The 19,148-nt window shown below is 46.3% G+C and overlaps 1 protein-coding gene across 5 annotated transcripts in view; it reads right to left on the bottom strand.

Annotated features, from left to right (window-relative positions):
* The window catches only part of MMD (monocyte to macrophage differentiation associated), a 67,354-nt gene that overhangs the window by 15,463 nt on the left and 32,743 nt on the right, over positions 1-19,148 (bottom strand). Inside the window, exons 7-8 of one of the 5 annotated variants that reach the window (XM_019806272.2) lie at positions 14,603-14,748; positions 543-14,203 (exon numbers count right to left, since the gene is read on the bottom strand). The exons of 1 other annotated variant lie outside the window; for it this stretch is intronic. In XM_019806272.2, the coding sequence (XP_019661831.1) occupies positions 14,194-14,203; positions 14,603-14,748 (156 nt within the window). In that variant the 3' untranslated portion in view covers positions 543-14,193. 3 more of the 5 variants (XM_019806270.2, XM_019806271.2, XM_011232735.3) reach the window with 3 other exon arrangements.

The raw sequence follows: 19,148 nt of genomic DNA, 5'->3' as shown, positions 1-19,148 counted from the left end.
TGAGGAGGAGAGGGGCCCTGGAGAGGGCTACAGATGTAGGCAGATACCAGATCATGGAAGGAGTTACAGGACCTGGTGAGGAGTTTGGATTTTATTCTGAGAGCTGTGACAATATTTGGAAAGCTGTAGCAGGGAGGTGGTATGTTCTGATTTACATTTTAAAAAGATCCCTCTGGCTGCCATATGGGGAGTGAGTTATTGGACCTATATGTGAGTGAAGTGGCATAGTTGAGGGCAGAGGTGATGGTAGCCAGCAGTATAGGTAGCAACTCAATGGAAATGCTTGCATCCAGATGGTAAGTAAGGGAACCGGGACTAGAACAGGGCTTATGGCAGCATCTGTCCCTCTGACCCACTGTGTGCCAACATAAATTTTCTTTTTCTTCCTTTCTTTCTTCCTTCTTTTCTTTCTTTCTTTAAGATTTTATTTATGTATTTGAGACAGAGACACAGAGAGAGCATGAGCTGGGGTGGGGGGGCAGAGGCAGAGGGAGAAGCAGACTCCCTGCTGAGCAGGGAACCCATGCGGGACTTGATCCCAGGACCCTGGGATCACGACCTGAGCTGAAGGCAAACACTTAACTGACTGAGCCACCCAGGCACCCCTCTGCTTTTCTTTTTTAAATGGATTTACCATTTAATAGTGCTTCCTACAGAGCGATAAGGTCTCTGGGAGCTGCTAAGGTCTACACAGGAACAAGAATAACATGCTGGCGGAATACCTTGTCAGCATCCCCAAGGTTTGGTGTCCTGGAGTGTTGGACATGAAAGGGGCCAAGAGAGCCCAGTAAGGGCAGGAAAAGAGGGACTGACAAGGTCTCGGGTTTCCTGCAAGGAATGAGGCTTTTGAGGCATGCACAGGAACGGTAACACACAAGAAGGAGGAGGCCCATTTCTACTTAAGCTCAATGACCTTGTTGGCAGCTCAAGGACAGAGAACTTATGTGGAGACTGTCAGGAGGGACAGGGTCAGCAGGAGCCTGGGGCCTTCGGAAGGTCTGGGTGGAAGCATGCCCTCCACTTTGGAATCCTGAAGGGAAGGTCCCCCCACCCCCCAACCGCTTCTTAGCAGTTCATGTGCTCTTTGGAGGCGAGGAGGGAAAGGTGCTGTCACTTCTGGATGCTCTGTGTGAATCTGTCATTATCTTTGAGACATCTTACCATGATTCTTTGTTTGTGGGTGGGTCTCCCCATGGGACAGGGGTCTCCTTGAAGCTGTCTTATTTACTTTTGCATCCTTGCATCCTGTCAAAGGACCTGGTATGCAGTAGGCAGTCAGCAAACACTTGCTGAACTACGCAATGTATGACATTCCTAGAAGCACAGAACCGAAGAATTGCTGTAAGTTGGGTTCTAAGAATTTGTAAATCAACAAGCCCAAGGATTCTTAACCTTTGTGAGTCACAGACCCTTTTCAGAAAATAATGACAGCCATGGACCCTTTCCCCAGGAAAATCCATATGTAAAAAAAATTTTTTTAGAGACTTTTTTTTTTTTTAACAGATGGGAAAATTGAGGACCAGAAAACAGAAGTAACTTATCCGAAGCTACTGAACTTGGCTAGGAGAGTCCTACCTGGAACCCGGATGTCTGACTCCCCTAGTCTGTGTCCCTTCCGCTGTGCCTGGGCAGAGCTGGCTAACATGGGGACTCTGTCACAATCATCTCACGGGGGGGGGGGGGGGGGGGGGGGGGGGGGTGCAAAGATAACAATCAGAACCATACCAGGAACTGGCCCTGGGGAGAATTCTTCGAAAACAGATGATTGCAGAGATAGGAAGCTGCTATCCTGGGCTGCAGTGATCACGCTATGCCTACTCTGGGCGGGCCAGGAAGAGTCTAAAGGGTATTTAAGTCCTCAAAGTTAGTGACTGCTCAGTTGTCACCGAGAGCAGGGCAGTAATACCAACGGTGTGTTCAGAACCTAACCGTAGGCACTAATTAGCTCATCTTTGCCTCCTGGGTACAAACACCTGGAAGCAGCAAAGCTCTGTCTTCGCATATAGATTTATTTAGGACAAAGTCCCAAGCGGATGCAGGGATGTGGCTCCTCTGTGTGGTTAATGCAGAAGGAAACACAGATTTCTGCAGGTTTATCCCACCCCCTCCCGCCTAGTGAGACAGAGAGACAGTGAGACAGAGAGAGACAGAGTCAGAGAGTGTGTTGGAAGACATGAAGAAGGAGCTGGGAGTGTGGCGTGAGAAGAGGAGGAATGGGAATACAATTTCTGTACAATTCTGTGGGTCTTTACACCCTCAAAACCCTTTCTGACTCAGTTACGTCACAGAAGCCTCCAGCCCTACTGGTAATGGCTGAGAGGACCTGGCAAAAAAAGTAACATTCCCTGTCACCAGCCTGGCTGTTTTCTTCCTGCAAGAGCCATAAGGCTGGGTCCACAGGAAAACAGAACCAAACAAAACACACTCAGAAAAAGAGAACTCACTTCCCTCTGAGGACCGTCATTATACACCAGATGTCCAGGAGGGAGCGACTCTAAGTCGAAACAGCTGTGCTTGAGCTCCCAAGCCACCTCTCTCCTTCCCGGTTTGGTTTGGCTTTTCGAACCACAAGTTGCTGTGCCTGTCAGTCTGACAGGGGTTTCCTCTCCACTGTGTGACAGACCGTGAGTCCCTGGGTTTCAAGCTGCAATGATGGGTGGGGGCGATCCTGACACTGTCCTGCTCTCCCCTTGTGGACAGACTCCCTCCCTTCTCCAGGCCCCTCCCCCCAGCACCTGCAAATTTGTATTCAGTTCTGTTCAGGTCACAAGTTACCTCTCCCATGTTGCATTTATTCCTGGACTCACTTTTTCCTCTGTGCCTGAAGATGAGGACAGCTAACATTTATATATCCATTGTGTATCCACCATGTGCTACTTACAGCCTCTTCAGTCTCGGAACTAGGAATAGCTGAGATTTCTTCTTCAGAACTCCTCTGCATTTATCTTGGCACTCTGAATCATGTAACTAACCATATTTCCTTTCTTTATTGCCTTGGATGCTAAGAAGCCCAGAGCCACATTTGTGACCCCCTCACTAGCGAGGATACATGGATCTTATCTGACCTTATCTCTTGTTTTCCCTCATGTTTCCTATCCTTGCTTTTTCGTCACACTGATTTTATTATTGGCTTAAAGAAAGTCATTGGGTTACTTTTGTTTTGTGTGGGGAAACTCAAATCCTATCTGAAATGGGTCATGATGCAAATGAAAAGTAAAAAGCATTGTCTATATAGCTCTGTAATTTTCATAATAATCCTGCAACTTTCAAATCAACTCTCAAGGAGCTCAGAGAGTTTGCATAACTTATTCAAGACCTTCCAACTTTTGAATCAAAGAGTAGGATTCAAATCCTTACCCAACTGACTTCAAAGCTCCTGCTCCTGACATATAATTGCTTATACTCAGTGAGCACTAGCTCTGTACCTGATTTCATGCTGTGTCCTCCATGTATTATCTCATTTATTCTCATGACAACCCTTGATGCAGCTACTATTATTACAACTATTTTACAGCTAGAGAAAGTAGGGTTCAGAAAGATCAAGTCATTTGTCCAAAGTTGCTCAGCGTAGTGAGACTCAAACCTACGAGGCCTGAACTTTGAGTCTCTGCACTCTTTCCAGATTCTCTAACTTATAATAGAGATAAGCATGCAAAGAAAAAAAAAAAATCAGATTCCTAATGAAATGTTTGACTCTGAAGTCTGCGTTGTCTGGTTATATCACAGTCTTATCAGCTGACAGATCCTATTGGAGCCATGGGTGCCTGGCTAGAAGTAGGTATTTCTGAGTTTCACAGTTCTTCCTGGAGCAGATGCATCAAAAGCACAAAGTCTGTGTGCGGTACTGGATTTTAAATGCCAGCCTGAGCACAGAGAGGAAGATCACTAACTACCTAGCGCCCAAAGGGTGGAAAGCAAAGCCTTTGCAAAGGGCGGCCCTGCTCCCAGGCGCCACCTGGCAGTCGGGATGGGGAATTGCTCCAAGAAAGAAACCTACCTGCATCAGGAAAATTCCCGGGGACAATTTACTGGGGCTCTTGTGCGCTGGATGCTTAGTTGCATAAATGAGAAACTTGAAACTCACAGTAATAAATAGTTTGCCAAGTGTTTGGACCACTTTATTTAGCCTATCTGGGCCTTTATTTCCACTGTACCGTACAAACTCTCAAAAGTAGCATTCCTTGGTAGCTCCGGTCTTCTCCGGGCCCTCACAGCTAGAATCGTGAATGTGCCCCACTCCATACTAAGGCATTCGTGGAGACAGGCAGCAAACATGTCAGCGGTGGGTACTAACAGGGCTGTTGTCCTCTGTGCCCACACAGTTGGCCCAATTCACAGTAGGGGACTCCTGCCCTCAAGACTATGTCTGAGGCTCTAGCCCTGAGTTTCAGTCAGCTCAGCTGAGCCTTATGACCCCCTATTACTCCCACCAGCCCCCCTCTCCCAGGCAGTGGGGAGACTGGATTCTTCTCCCTCTGTTCACTAATTATTGACGTGGCACTGCCATGAGTAACCAAAAAAGCCAGCCCCGAACCACACCACAGCCGTCTGAGGGCAGTTTGGAACTCCGGTACTGATGATTTCCCACACCACACCTAGAGTTATCCATTAGCTGCCTGGGCTGCCCAGATGGGAACAGCCCCCGCTCCTAAGCTGGCTCCCCCCAGGCTGTGCTCTTCTTGGCCCCGCCATCACCAGGGACAAGGCAGGGAAGGCTGCAGATTAATTCTCACACAATTGCTATTGTCCTTTGAGAAATGTCTGGAGAGATGGAAAGGGGCCAGAAATTTGAGGATACACCAAATGTTGCCTTGGTTTTCCAAAAGGGGCAATGATGGATCCTTGGTACTTCAATAAGTATAACATTCTTTAGAAGCAAATGATGTGTGAACAGTAAAGAAATAGTGAATAATAGGAGTTGGGGAAATTCGCTGTGAATAAATCATGTAAAATTAACCAACTTTCCTTTTCTGAAAAAAAGTGTCTTACTGGTAGATTCTGGAATGCTACAGACACAGTTTGGAAATAAAAGTGCCCAAACTAGTTAGTGGACTAGTTAATGTCCCTCTGGAGAGGATACCCCGCGGAGCCCCAAAAGGCTGGTCTGTGCTCTGACTTGGGCCAATAATGTTGTCTAGGACTCCAATGAAACCAAGAAAGCATACTTACTGATGCCAGGATTCCCAATTATTTGACATCTTGGAACAACAACAAAAATCAAGAAAATGAAATTTAATTAGTGAAAACGAAAAGTCTTACACCTGCTTGAAAACAATCAGATACAGGAAGGAGCTGCCAGCGGTTCATGAAAAAGACTCCGGGTTCTGAGGACTACAAGCCAAGGGTGAGTGAGCAGTGTGATGCGGGGGGATTGGGAAGCATTGCCCCGGGGGCTCTAATTTCCACAGGGCAGAGCAAAACCTTCTGAAGATCCACCCTTCCATAAAAGCAATGAGAACACTGACAAAAATGATCAGAATCAACATTTTCCGAACCCTGGAAATTAACCAAAGTCTCCCAACAATCCGAGGAGTATTTATTCAGGTGAAATGGCTGCATCCTCATCAAAAACAGTGTGCTTTGTGGCATCTTGTCTATTCCCACCCACGGCCCATATATTTATATAAATGCGGTATATAAGGATACAACTAGGTATATTATATACAAATATGGACATATTACTAAGATAACACATGTGTATATGACATCTTAGCAAAGTGCCTGGTACATAGACACCACTTCATAAATATTAGCTTCTTAATGACCCTCTTCCCTTTCTTCCCTTCCCTTTCTTCCCTTCCTTTATTAGTTCTGCCTCCATACACAATCTGTTGCTAGATCCCCTTCATTCTTCTTTCCTAATTTTCACAGCAGATGGCAAGAATGGTGGCCTCCTGGGTCCAGGCCAGGGCTCCCATTGATAAGCCTGGGTCAGGCTGGCTTATCTCTGGGAAGGGAGAGGCAAATGTGAATTGTAACCAAGGATGAGAGCCAAGATGAATGCCAATAGTGGGGCTCAGACCCTGGACATACACGAGTGTAAGGCAATGGACAGAATGTGAAGGAAAGCAGGAGAAGTGAAGAAAGGAGGAGGCAGACAGAGGGTGGAGGGTGCAGCTGGAATGGAGTGAGGACACTGGGGCAGCTTGGTGTTCGGTTGTGGGCTGTCTGCTCCACCTCCCTCCATCCTCAAGTCATCCTTTCTCCTGTGTCTTCCTCCATCTGCTTTACTATTTGGACAACTGCAGCTGTTTTCAAGTTGTGTCCCATAGAGATACGCCCAAGGCTCTTCCAACGTTTAATTTGGTTTTGAAAACCTATATCCAGTTCACCATTTGGGGAGCTGTAAGAAGGTGACAGAGAGGTCTAGTCGGTGGAGACTCCTGTTTCCACCAGCTTCAGTCACTGTTTCCTGGTTCAGCTTCATTTTTATTTTCTTAACTATTGGGGTATCTCCTAAAATTTCGTTTTGTTAAGAACGTTTGCTTTCATCAAGTTTGGCTTTGCACTGTTGAGATCTTGCCAGGGGGCATCTCTGCCTTTTTCTTTCACTCTTCTTTCCTGCACTCCACTCTGAATAAATCATGCTAAGTACCTTCTTCATTAAGTTCCCTCCTCCTTGCTCCAGAATATCAATTGACTTTTTGTCATCCTCTGAGCAAAGGTCAAACCCTTGGCTGAGCCTCTGGGGCCCTCTTTAGTCAGAACTAAAGGAATGGGATGATGCCTTCTGCTGTTAGGATCCTTGATGCACGGTGCACACTCCGCGAGTAAATACCAACTTCTTATCTGTGATTGTTCCTGAAGGGAACCTCTGCGTCCTCCCATCTCCTTGAACACTACCTTGCACACAGGAATAGTACCTTCTAAATCAAATGAGACTTTCCTACTGACAGCATACTTCCTGTGCCTGTATAGCAAGGCTTCTAGTTGGGGGAATGACCTAGTGATGTTTAGGAAGGCTAAATTCCTGTCTTCTGTCGAAAATAGTATGGTGATGTTTAGGAAGTGCCTCCAACTTCTATCTTCTGTTGTCTGGAAAGAGACCGACTTCTGGTTGGCCTACAAATGTAACCATGGGGATGACCTGACCAAAGATCCCTTGAGCGCTTCATTACACCTGGCTCTTGATGCCCCCTTGTGGCAATCTGTCACCATGCAGAGGTTACCAAGATGAACAGAGAGCTGTCCTTCAGTGGGTGCCTAACTCTGAGCCAACTATTTCCCATGCATTAACCATTTATCCCACCACAATCCTCTCAGGGAGCTACTGTGAGTTTTACAACATTTTCTCAGTAATATAGCTAACAAGTGGCAGAACAGAGACTTGAATCCAGGCAGGTTAGTTGGTTAGGCTGTCAGGCCCCCAAATTACTTTGGATATTCACCCTGAAAGGCATCATGTGATTGACGATTCTCATAAAAAGATTACAGCCCACATTAAATTCCTGTATGAGGAACTTGGACTTGACAGCACCAGTATTTCCAAGAATCTTAAGAAATATCTGAAATTCTGAAATGCTGCATTCAGTAAGAATTGGAAATACATTGAAATATCTCAAAGTCTTATTTCCAATTGCATTAGCAAAAGTGAGATTTTTTTTTTTTTACAGCAGGTGAGTAATTTTTTTTAAAACGAGGTTTTGCTATTAGCCCCGATGCTAACATGCCCAGAGACTTTGTGGTGGGTATACAAAGATGAATTAAAAGATGGGACTTCTGGAATAATGGACAAATAAACTCAGAAGACTTTCTACCCAGCAAAATAACAATTTAACTGAGAAAATTATTTTAAATAGCCATCACTTAAAGTCCCTGGCAAGTGTCCTAAGGGCATACAGCAAAGGAAAACCTTCTTTCAGGAAAATCTGTAAAATCTCAGTTAAGAGCAGCACAGGTCTGTGGCATCTGAGACATGTTCTGCTCCATGTACTCCCCACTAGCCACATGTTATGGAAACTCTACCTGGGTCATGTGCAGCAACAGGGCTCCAGCATCCCTTAGACCCTGGTCTGGGGCTGTAGTTTGACTTCTGAAGGGGCAGGATGCTGGCGTTTCTCAGTTCCAGCCCCATTTTGTGGAAGTTCTATTCCAGATTGGCATACCAAGAGGCTTGGGTCTCCTTTTCTTTATCTAGCCTCCACTGGTAGGGCGGAAGCTCTGCTCCAGTCATGGTAAGTCACTGGTACTGGAGCCGTGCCTACAGCCCAGCTTCCTTGCAGGGCAGAAATTCCATGCTGGCAAGGGCAAGCTGAGAAGACAAAGGGTTTCCATATCCCCTTCCCTAGTACCCACCCATAGAGCAGGATGTCATCCTGGGGAAAGAGGGTCTCTGACCCAGCTCCAGTATAGTAGTAAAGGGATTCTGCCTAGTGGGAAAAACAGGCCCCAAGGAGGAAAAGCTCCACAGCTCTGCCTTAGGGGACTGACTTTATTTGCAATAAAGTATGGAAAACTCCATGACCACCAGCACTGTTGAAAATAATGGCCATCTTTGTGGAAAGCAAAAGGAGACTGGTATCCATCTGCATGATACAAGCAAAATGGCAGAGTAGGCAGAAGTGTAACAGGGAGAACAAGGGAAAGAGAAAGCCAAGGACTCTCCTTCTATCACAGTCAACTCTGGGGGTCAGGAAGGCTGGGCTGCGCTGCACCCCTCGGGATCGATCAGAGCAGGATGAGGACAGAAGTCCATGGGGACTTTGAGAGGAGCCATTTTGGAGTGGTAAGGGGAGGCATCAGATCAGAATGTGAGGTGTGAGCGAATGTGAAGAGAAGTAGAGATAGTGTGTCTGAAGGAAGCATGAGGAATCAAGAGAATAGTGTGGAGTTCCACAGGGATGTGGGATCATCAGAGTAGTTTTGCTAGTTTGTAAAGATTTTAAAATGAAAGCTTTTGCGCATGTTTGTGTGTGGAAGGGATGGATCGAATTAAAAGGGGCAGTTAATGATGTGCAGTAGTAGGGCTATTGCCTTCGAGAGAGTGAGAGGACCAGGTGCACATGAAGAGACCAGCCTTGCAGGGGAGGAGGACACGTGCTCTGCTGAACTAGGAGCGGAAGCAAAGACTGAGGCTGACACGAGCACATGTACCGAATTGGTCAAGGGAAGGCAGCAGCCCTTCCATATGACGGCTTCTACTTTAACCATAAAGTGAAAGACAAGAAAAGGCAATTTGGGGAGAGAAGAGGAGATCAAGCTTACCACATATATGGAGAGAGAGCAGGAACCCGAGGCATCACAGTGTACCCATTCAAAGTAAATTATTCATCTAGAGTGACAGCACTTTGCTCCACACTGTGGATTCCCATAGCCATTCCTGGGGGCGCTGGTGTAGAAACTGTTCAGTTCATAAGGCGGGTGTGATGAAGAGAGAAAAGGGTAAAACAAAGATAGCAGTAGGGGAATGACGACATTGATAAATCATGAAATAGAAGCCATAAAAAAGTAAGTGATGTCGAGAGAGGGCCAGCGAGCAAAAGAAAAAAGTAAGTGGTTGGAGACATAGTTCAGAGGCCTGGAAATGAGGTTTGCAAAACCATGAATTTTGGAAGAGGTGTGGGTATTTGATAATGTCTGCGGCAGGATCGTGGGCACCTGGGTTGAGGCACCATTGAGAAGTGCACTGAGTTGATGAGCAAGGCCTTCGGTGAGCAGCCTCCCTGCAGATATAGGTTCTTAAGCTCGGTGGCATTGACTGCAAGAGACAGTGACTGAATCAGGTGTTCAGTGAACCAGGGCAAATGACAACTAAGGAAGGAGAGACGGGAGTAATGTAGGATAGCATGAGCTTCAAAGGAGATGGGTTTGTTGTGTTGTTGTATGTTTTGGGTTTAGTTTGTTTTCCTAAGAGAGCAGGGGAATAATTGTCTGGAAGTAGCAATGGTGAACAAGGAGGACCATTATCCTTCTGTTGGATCCTGAGCTAAGAGAGAGGAAGGGGGCACACAGTTCCCTTGGGTTTCAACTCAGGCAAGTGGGTGTCGGAGATACTCGAAGAAGTGTTCGAAGATATAGATGAGTTTGCTGACCAGTTAGTGGAAGCTCTTGGCGGCAGACTTGTCGGGGTTAGGAGGGAAGATAGGAGGAAGGGGGTGGTTAGACCAGGGGATGTATAGATACGGTTTTATTTTTCAAAAAACAGGAATAGCATTGCTGATTGGTAAAATAACTTACTGTAATGTCATTGGTTAATGACATACATTAATATGTGTATAAAAAAAATCTCCTCCTACTTAGTAAAATAACTACAGAGAATCCCACCAGCCTCTGATTTTATTTTTATTTCTTCTAGCATTTTAAATGGCTTCCCCATCCATTTAGACGTCTTGGGCCCTCATTGGCGGTTTGTGGCTTTGATTCTGTTTAGCCCAGCTGGAAAACAAACCATTAGAAAATGCATTTGGACCACACTCTGTGCCCAACAGAAACAAAACAGAATATCTATTTCATTAGCACACCAGGATCTGGGAGAGGTGAGAATTCTCTGGAAAGAAAAGTACAAGAGGGCTCAGAGAGATGTCAGCCAAGCCCCACAAACTCTGTTTTACTTCTTTCCAGACCATATCTCAATCAAAGCAGCTGGACGAGATAAGGCTCTCTGGCTTAAGATGCTGAAATTGATATTCAGATTAAAGGTAATATGAGGACAACTTTCTCTCTCAGACGAAGGGTTTTATGTGAGGGAAAACAGCAGGCAAATCAAGGGAAGTGCTGCGGCTCCCAAATAAAAGGAGAACAGGAGAGGGTGATGGGGAAAATGGCTCAAATGACCAAAAGAAAGGCTGCACTTGTCTACACAGGTCTGGCCTGCCTGTCAGACAAGTCAGACTATAGCCAGCCATCTCTGCTCTGAATAATGACACCGCCACCCGCAGTGACCCAGCTTTGATTGCCTGGGCAATGTGTTGGGACCACAGGGACCCAGCTCCTCTTTCTCCTGCTAGGAAACACATGGAGCCATTCCCTGGAGACCTATTTAAAGATATTACAGTGATAGATTAAATAGGATAATCTATCCAGCCCGCCTAGTGCTTAGGAAGGCTACTTTCCTTCCATTTCATCGTGTTGTAAAAACACTGTGTAACAATGGACAACACACATTTGCTCTAAAGAATTGGTTTTCTTTCCCTCTGAACTTTCAAGTTGCAGTAATTACAATACCGAAATGATCATTGCTGTTGTTGACTCAAAATGGCTCTCTTTGCGTTGGGTGAGATTCCATGTGACATGAGTCTCTATGCAAGAAGGTTTAGTTAGTGAAGTTGCCTCACCTGGAAGGTGGTCTCACAGCAAGGATTAGTCATCCTTCCTGAGATGCTCCCACATGTCAGCTGGGTGCTGTGCTACACACATTATCCCCTTCCCGAAACTCTGAGAGACAGGTATCAGTATCCCCATTTTACAGGTAAAACAACAACAACAACAACAACACAAAGCTAAAGTGTAGGAAGGTTCTGCCGGTCAGCCAAGACTATTTTATTAATGACCAAATTCACAAATAAAACACTTTCTTTAACCTCTGTCCTGTCAGTGGTGGAGAACAGCTAACCTCTGATTAGATTTTAAAGGCCTGTGAGTCTGTTACTTAAGCCTGGGTCCCTGTGATCAAACACAAGAGCATACAGTTAAAAATGACAAGTGCATATTCCTGCCTATCTTATTTTTCTTGAACACTGATGATTTTGATCAAAACATAGCTTCAACTATCAGAATCTGCCGTTGGGTCTCTTGTCTTCCCATGCCTTGCTGTCTCTCTGGGCAATCTCACTCATGCTTAGGGCTTTACCAGCCAGCTCAACTCTGATGACTTCAAATCTGTAAGTACAGCTCAGTCGCTTTCCTGAGTTTCAGCTAACTATACCCAACTACCCATGAGATATCTCTGCCTTGGGATTCCTAAAGGACCTCAAACTCAATAGATCCCAAACAAAACCCATCCCATTTTGTCCTAAGTAAGCTTCTCCTCTTCTAGTCCCTGTCCACCCAGTCCACCATAAAAGGAATCTGCAAGTCTTCATAGACTTTTCTCTCTCCCTCTCTTCATATATCCTATTGGTGGCCAAAGCTTGTAGGGGAGAGGTTCTTGGGGTAAGATCTCCAGATCGCCAGCAGCAGCAACAGCAGCTGGAAGCTAGTTAGAAATGAACGTATTTGGACGCTACCCTAGTTCAGCCTCTTTGGGAGGAGGACCCACAATCTGTATTTTAAGAAGCCCCCAGGTGATTCTGACACCTGCTCTAAATTGACCTTCCATAGTATCTGTATGACTACCCAATTCCTGAAGCTTTTACTGCAGTCATTTCCTAACCAAGTGTACCTTTCTCTACTCTTAAATCCGTCCAAGCTATCCTCCCCTTTCCTACCAGAATGTTCCCTCTAAATGCAAATCTGACCATGTCTCTGCCCTACATAAAATTCTCCAATGTTCCCCCAATGCTTAAGCAGCTCTGTCTACTAAAAATATAGCGTGGGCCACATATGTAATCTTTTTATGTGGCTCCTGGAAAATTTTAAAAGAAAAAGAAAAGTGAAATTAATCTGAATGTTGTTACTGAACCCAATATATCAAAAATATTATTGCAATCTGTCACCAATATAAAAATCATTAATGATATATTTAACGTTCTTTTTGCATGCCAAACCTCTGAAATCTGGTATATATTTTTACACTTAACGTATCTCAATTCCAGATGTCAAATTTTCCTTGGAAATGCCTGACTTATATTTAGATTTCATACAATTTACAATGGAGTCAAAAGAACACTTGTACTTACCCAAGTTGTTCCAAACATACTTAAAAGTTTTCCAATAACGGAACTGAATCCTTTTTTAAGTTTAAATGAACTAAAATTAAATTGCTGAGTCACACTGTCCACATTTCAAATGCTCTATAATCCCATGTGGCTAGTAGCTACCATATTGGCCAGCGGGGTTTAGAGGACCAATTTCTGGCCCATCAGTATGGCTTCCCAGGCCTTCTATGAACTAGCTTCTCTCCAGGTTCATCAGTATATCCCATCTTCATTCCTTATGCACATAATGATACAGTTACACAGAAGTGCATTTCCTAAGATATTCCACATCATTTCACACCTCAGGGCCTTTCCCATGACACTTTCCCTCCCTCAATTATTATATCTCCCCATTCATGTGTCAAAACCCACCTACTTTTTAGACTCAACTCATGAGGCACCTCCGCTATTAAGCCTCCCACCTCTTCCCAGGACTGACCAACCAATTTCTCTTTTAAGCTGAATCAAACTCCGTGTAAAACTCTGAGACTCACCTGAGATTGCATTTCACTTACTTGTTCACGGATCTCTCCTTACTAGAGAATAAACTTCTAAAATCTTGTGTTATTCATCTTTTTTATATCCTTTGCCCTGAGAACATCATTCAATGCTACTGGACAACTTAGAAAATGTTTGTTGGGCTAACAAAGAGTTAATACCCACACCCGCACCCTTGGTTTCTGTGACACTCCCCTCTGTGAACCTGGAGGGCAGCAGGGCGCTAACACTGAAGAACGGGCTGTTTTGTCCTCATTGGCACATCATGGCAGTGTCTTCGAAGCCCTACGAGTGAGATGGGCTTTCTGCCTTCCCATCTCTTCCTTCTCCAAGGATGATGAGACACACCCTTGCTGGCACCCTCACAAAGGGTTTAGAAACAAGACTGTACGTTCTGGTGATTGTTGGCATTCTCTGGTTTGCTCAGGCCACATCCCTTAACCTCTCTGAAGCTTGGTTTCCTCATCTGTGAAACAGGAGTGATAGTGGCTGCCCTCCTCATGGAGACGTGCTCACAGAATGTGCTAATGTGTGTATGTAATACGCTTGGTAAATCGTGACAAGTTAGGCGAACCTATGGGTTTACCACCATTTCATCTCAGAAGGTCACCAAGAGACTAGAACAGGGGTCCCCTCCTTTACCCAAGAGTCTACACTGCCTTAAAGAGGAATAAGAGAGGGAACTCAGTGCATGGTGAGGTTCCTGCTGGTGAGGACAGGCTTCCCCCTGTTCCGCTCTCTTCATCACATTCCATTCCTAGATGGAGAAGATGCTACTTTACGCTCTCCATCGGTTCTGGTGTGTTCTCAACCACTACATCTGGCTTTTTTCCCTCCAAGTCTTCTCTTATCCTCTTGTGATCTTTCTGCATCCAGGCTGCTAGATAAAAGGTTTCTGGAGTCAGGTGGAACTAAAAAGCAAGAACAACATGGTAGAGCTAATGGGTCTTACGACTGACATCCCAGTCCAGGTGTGAGCTGTAAGATCTAACGAAGTACTTGCCCAGCTGGGCTCCCTTCTGCCCGTGCCCCTCTCCCAAGAGGAAGAACCTCCGCTGGCTCGAACGGAAGCAGAGGATGAGTGCACTGAGAAGGGGCTCTTCCCAGAGTCCACTTCAAAGGGGAGTAGGATGAGAGTGTCCCCAGGAAAGTGTGAGGAGGCAAGAGTAGAGGAAGCCTTCCCTGATTCTGGTGGGACCCGGGCAGGAACACCCATGCAGGTGTTCCTCATACCCTGTGGTCTGAGAGCAGAAGGTAGAGAGGATTATGTGAGAGGCTGAGAGCAGAAAGGGTCTGAAGCAGCCACTCACAGTTCCCTAGGCTCCAAAGCAGTGTGGGAGATCCCAGATTTCCCTCTGTCCCCAAGGTGGACAGTGACAGCCAGCAGGTGGATCCTGACGATGTCTGCGTCACGGTGAAGCAGATGGACGGGCAACCACACCGCAGGTAAGGACACCTGAGAATCAGGCAGAGGTGGACACAATGGTGAGAGGTGACACCCAGGTATTCTCTGCCTCCCTACCTCTCATCCGCACTCAGCCCATGATGCTTGGAACTCAGACACGGCCCTAGGAAGTCCCAGGAAGGAGGAGAAGAAAACATGGAATTGAGTGAGCCTTGACCTACAGGAGAGAGGCTAAGTCTGCTGCAAGGGTTCTTCCTTCCCTGTCCTCCTTCCTAAGCCCATGCTGATTCCTGCCTGAGTCCTGATTAATGGGGGGTAGGTGCTACCAATCAGGATTTTACTAGAATAGGACGATCACAGGTGCCACGGGAAGGAAGGCCTTTCTAAACAAAGGCAGCCCAAGTTGGTTTAGTCTGGTTGGAAACATAGGCCAGTTGACTGGAGAAGCCCAGGTAAAGATGGAAAGATAAGACTGATGGACAAACCGTCCTCAGAGTAAGGAGGAATGAGTGGTGGGTAGCACGGTTGGTAGTCAAGTGGGTGAGAAGCAAAATGATGTAAGATGAAGGTTCAGGACCAAGTCTGAACAGAGGGTGGGTATGGTGGAGCTCTGTCATGCAAGCCTTCTGTCTACATTCCTGAGCATGCGAACCACGCCGTGTGTGGCAGGGCTCCACGGGCTCTGCGAAATAGTATTAAGAGCGCCTCACATTTTAAGAGCATTTCATAACTTACAGAACATATTCCCAGACATTATCTCACTTCATTGTCACAGCCATTCTGTGGGGTTAGTTTGATCCTTCCTATTTTGCAAGCGAAGAAACCAACCCTCAGCGTGACCTTCCCAAAGCCACGCAGTTCAGGAGAGGGAAAACCAGATGTGGATATTCTCCTCCAAGTCCTGAGTTCATCCTACCTTGGTGCAGTTGAAGAAGGAAGGGTTACAATTGCCTGAGATGGAAATGCATCCTTAGGCTCAGGTTTTCCTGTTTTGCATTATGTGTCTTTCCGTTTAGAGTTGAGTTGCTGTGTAATTCTGTGTAAAAATGAGATTTCCCATAATAAAAAGTTAAAAAAAAAAAAGATAAGAACAGGGTCAAGGTGCTTGGTCAAGCCCTGGCAGAGAAAATCCCGGGCTGGTCAGGCCCCAAGAAGTCAGGTGCTCAAGGGTCTCAGCTTCAGCACTTTAAGATTTGTCTTTAAAAAAGAAAAGAAAAGAAAAAAGAACATTTGGGAATAAGGAATAAGAAAAATCATGTGTGTGCTTAAGCAGCTAAAAAAAAAGGCACAAAGGAATGACTTGTTCCCTCTGGGTTTTATATTCTCTTGCCAGATCCTTTAATTATGCTTCTATTCTTTTTTCCCAAATTTAATTTTCCCCCAGACTTAAATAAAGAGCAGATGATGTTTCTTAGAAGGCTTAGCAAAGTGGCCGTTCGGAAGTTATTTTTGCCCGGGTGCATGTTCTGGCTTGATCTCCAATTCAGTGTGTGATCTCGGGTTATTATTTACCTCCTGGGAGGTTCACGTTCTCCAACTGTAACAGAGAAATTAGAACATTCGCCACCAAATGGCCTCCCAAGAAGACAGACAAAGAATGCAGGGGGATAGCCACGAAGGCACTTGGAACACTTCCAAAGACGAAATGTCTTCAGCTAGGAGATTAGAACATCTTCAGAGTCACCTGGGTTCCTGGGTGGCTACAGTCCAAGCTGCTCTGCTGGCTGGGAATTAAAGCTGGAAGGACGTTAGTGATCTGGGCTGGATCCCGGCCAGAATGGGTCCCCAGGTCTTTTGGAACTGGTGCTCTTTCTGTTTGCTGGTTGATCTGGGTGGTTTGATCTGTAAGGTGCTATCATTTGCTCTGATGCTTCAGGAAACAGTACTGTAAGAAAGGGGCGGGGTCAGTCTTTGATCATCTATGCTAATCTCAAAGAGCAGGTGATCTCGAAGAGCGAGGGTCATTTTAATTCAGCATTGTGATTTGAAAAAAAAAAGTTTTACCATCTTAATTTTGTTATGCTCAAGCTGAACTTTGTAACATGGAAGGGAGAGGTGGCTCAGACAGACACTGGATGGTGGGAGGGAGGCTATCTGGAGTGAAGCCTGGCTCAAGGGTCTCTCTCTGCTGTCGTTTGTGAAGATGTCGGTACACATCCGACAGCCTGATCTCTAGTACCTTGTCTTCTCAGCACTGATGTCAACAAATGCTCCTTTCAATGCCAGTGACCATCAAGTCTTCATGCAATCGTTCATTCAATCACTTATTCAATAAGCATGTTCCAAGTAGCTCCTATGTGTCGAGAACATCTTAAGGTTCAGCAGCGCAGAGATTAGTTATGTACCCTGACCTTGAGGCTGCGGTGGGGAACAGATGAGCACGATGCAGTGTGATTACTAACTGTCACAGCAGAATGCCTTTGGAGAATGTGGAGGAGCCCCTTCTAAGCCCAGCGGAGTCAGGAAAGACTTTCAGGAAGAGGTAACACTTGAATTTGGACTTGAAGTTTAAATAGGGATGCTCAATGTGAATGGAGGAAGGCGAGGGCAGGGAGGGCATCCAGGAAGAGGGAACAGCATATGCAGAGGCATGCAGGCATGATAAAGCAGTGGCATATTTGAGGAACAGCAAGCCTTCTGATTGGCGGGAGGGTACGTGGGAGTGGGAAGAGGTGAGTTCACACAGGTAAGTAGGTACCAGATCCAGCACTAAGCTTATCCTGAAGGAGAAGAGGAATTATGTTGGAGAATCAGGCCAGATTCTCATTTTAGAAACAGCACTTGGATAGAAATGTGGAGACTAGATGAGAGGTGTATGAGGTCAAAGGAGTGGGGTGGATGGGATGAATGAGGTGAGGTGGATGGGGTGGGGTGGGGTAGATGGGATGGGGTGGGTGGCAGAAGACTTGTTGGGACCAATCATAGTGAACACAATGGATAAGGGCTTCAGCTCCCGCGGTGCCCGTGGAGGAGATGCAGAGTTTGGGAGAGATCCAAGAGAATGAGACGTGTGAACTGGGGGAACGCAGGGCATGCATGTGCGGGAGGGAGAGGTCCAGGACTCTCAGGTTTCTGGGTTAGGTGACGGTGTAGATGGTCACACTGTTGGCTTACACAGGAAATACAGAAGGCACATCGGGTGTGGGTGAAGAGATGACTTACTCAGCTTGGAAAGCACTGACTTTGAGGTGGGTATGGGACATCCATGTGAAAATAGCCAGTGGGCAAATGGGTTTAAGGATTTGGGAGACAGGACAGTGTGGAGCTAAAGACCCTCACCATGCATGTGGGTGAGGTCATTGAGGGTTAGAGGGCTGAGGAGGACCCTGGGGAACCAATATTTAAGGACCAGTAGAGGGGGAGGAGCCAGGAAAAAAAAGACTCAGGCCAGAAATGGGGAGGAGGGGAGCCTGGCTGCAGCAATGTCAGGGAGGCCAGGGCTGGGGAGATACAAGGGAGAGTAGAGAGTGCCATCAAGTTCCTCAGAGAGGATAAGCATGAGACAGGCCCCAAAACAGGGCAAAGGAAGACAGGGTTGGTAGGGCAAGCCCCAGGCAGCAGACGGGGCTTGAGCAAGAATCTCCGATGGGAATAGGGCCGCCCTTCACACAGGGTGGAAGGAGCTAAGTAGAGGAGCAATCCGCCCGAACCCCTTTGCCCTAATTCTAGCCCAGGGCTCTTTCACAATCTTCAGAGCACCTCTGATGAAGAATAATTGAGAATGGAATTCAGCACTGACTGTCGGGTCCTGTGTTAGGTACTTTCTGCAAATAATCTCACCATAGCCCTTTAAGCCAGGAGCACAACCCTCCCTTTCAAAACGAGGAAATCAAGGCTTGGCACAGCCCAATCACTTGCTCCTCTCTTTCCTCTCCACGGGTTGTCATGTCACGGCCCCCAAAACACATCGGTGAAGAACCATACCAGTGCTCAGCATCTATGGAGAGCCAGTCTTTCATTGCTCACTGGCTCGAGCTCCTGAAGCTGATAAGTGGAGAAGAGAAACTTGAGCCAGATGCAGGTTGCCATTCCTGCCAGTGATGCATCACATGCACAAGTTAAACCAATGGGCCCGACAGAAAAGACGCTGCAAAAAGACACTTTCTCTTAGAGGAGCAAAGGCCAGCCAGGGAGAGGTCGGGAGTAGAGAAAGGTCAGGCAGCTACCTTTGGCTCCCTCCCAGTTACTGAGCAGCACATCTCCCCTCCAAAACAGACTGCTTGGCAATACACTGGCCCACTTTTTAAGATTGGTGCTTGTTTACTTACTTACTTATTTATTTATTTATTGGTGAGAGAGTGCACATGCACGCAAGCAGGGGGAGGGGCAGAGGGAGAGGGAGAGAGAGAGAGAGAGACCCTGAAGCAGGCTCCACACTCCGCATGGAGCCTGATGCTGGGCTCAATCTCACCACCCTGAGATCATGACCTGAGTGGAGATCAGGAGTTGGA

Source organism: Ailuropoda melanoleuca, chromosome 13, assembly GCF_002007445.2.
Source record: "Ailuropoda melanoleuca isolate Jingjing chromosome 13, ASM200744v2, whole genome shotgun sequence".
Classification (NCBI taxonomy): domain Eukaryota; kingdom Metazoa; phylum Chordata; class Mammalia; order Carnivora; family Ursidae; genus Ailuropoda; species Ailuropoda melanoleuca.
Note: the sequence above shows the minus strand (reverse complement) of the source record. Positions and strands in the feature narration are given on the sequence as shown.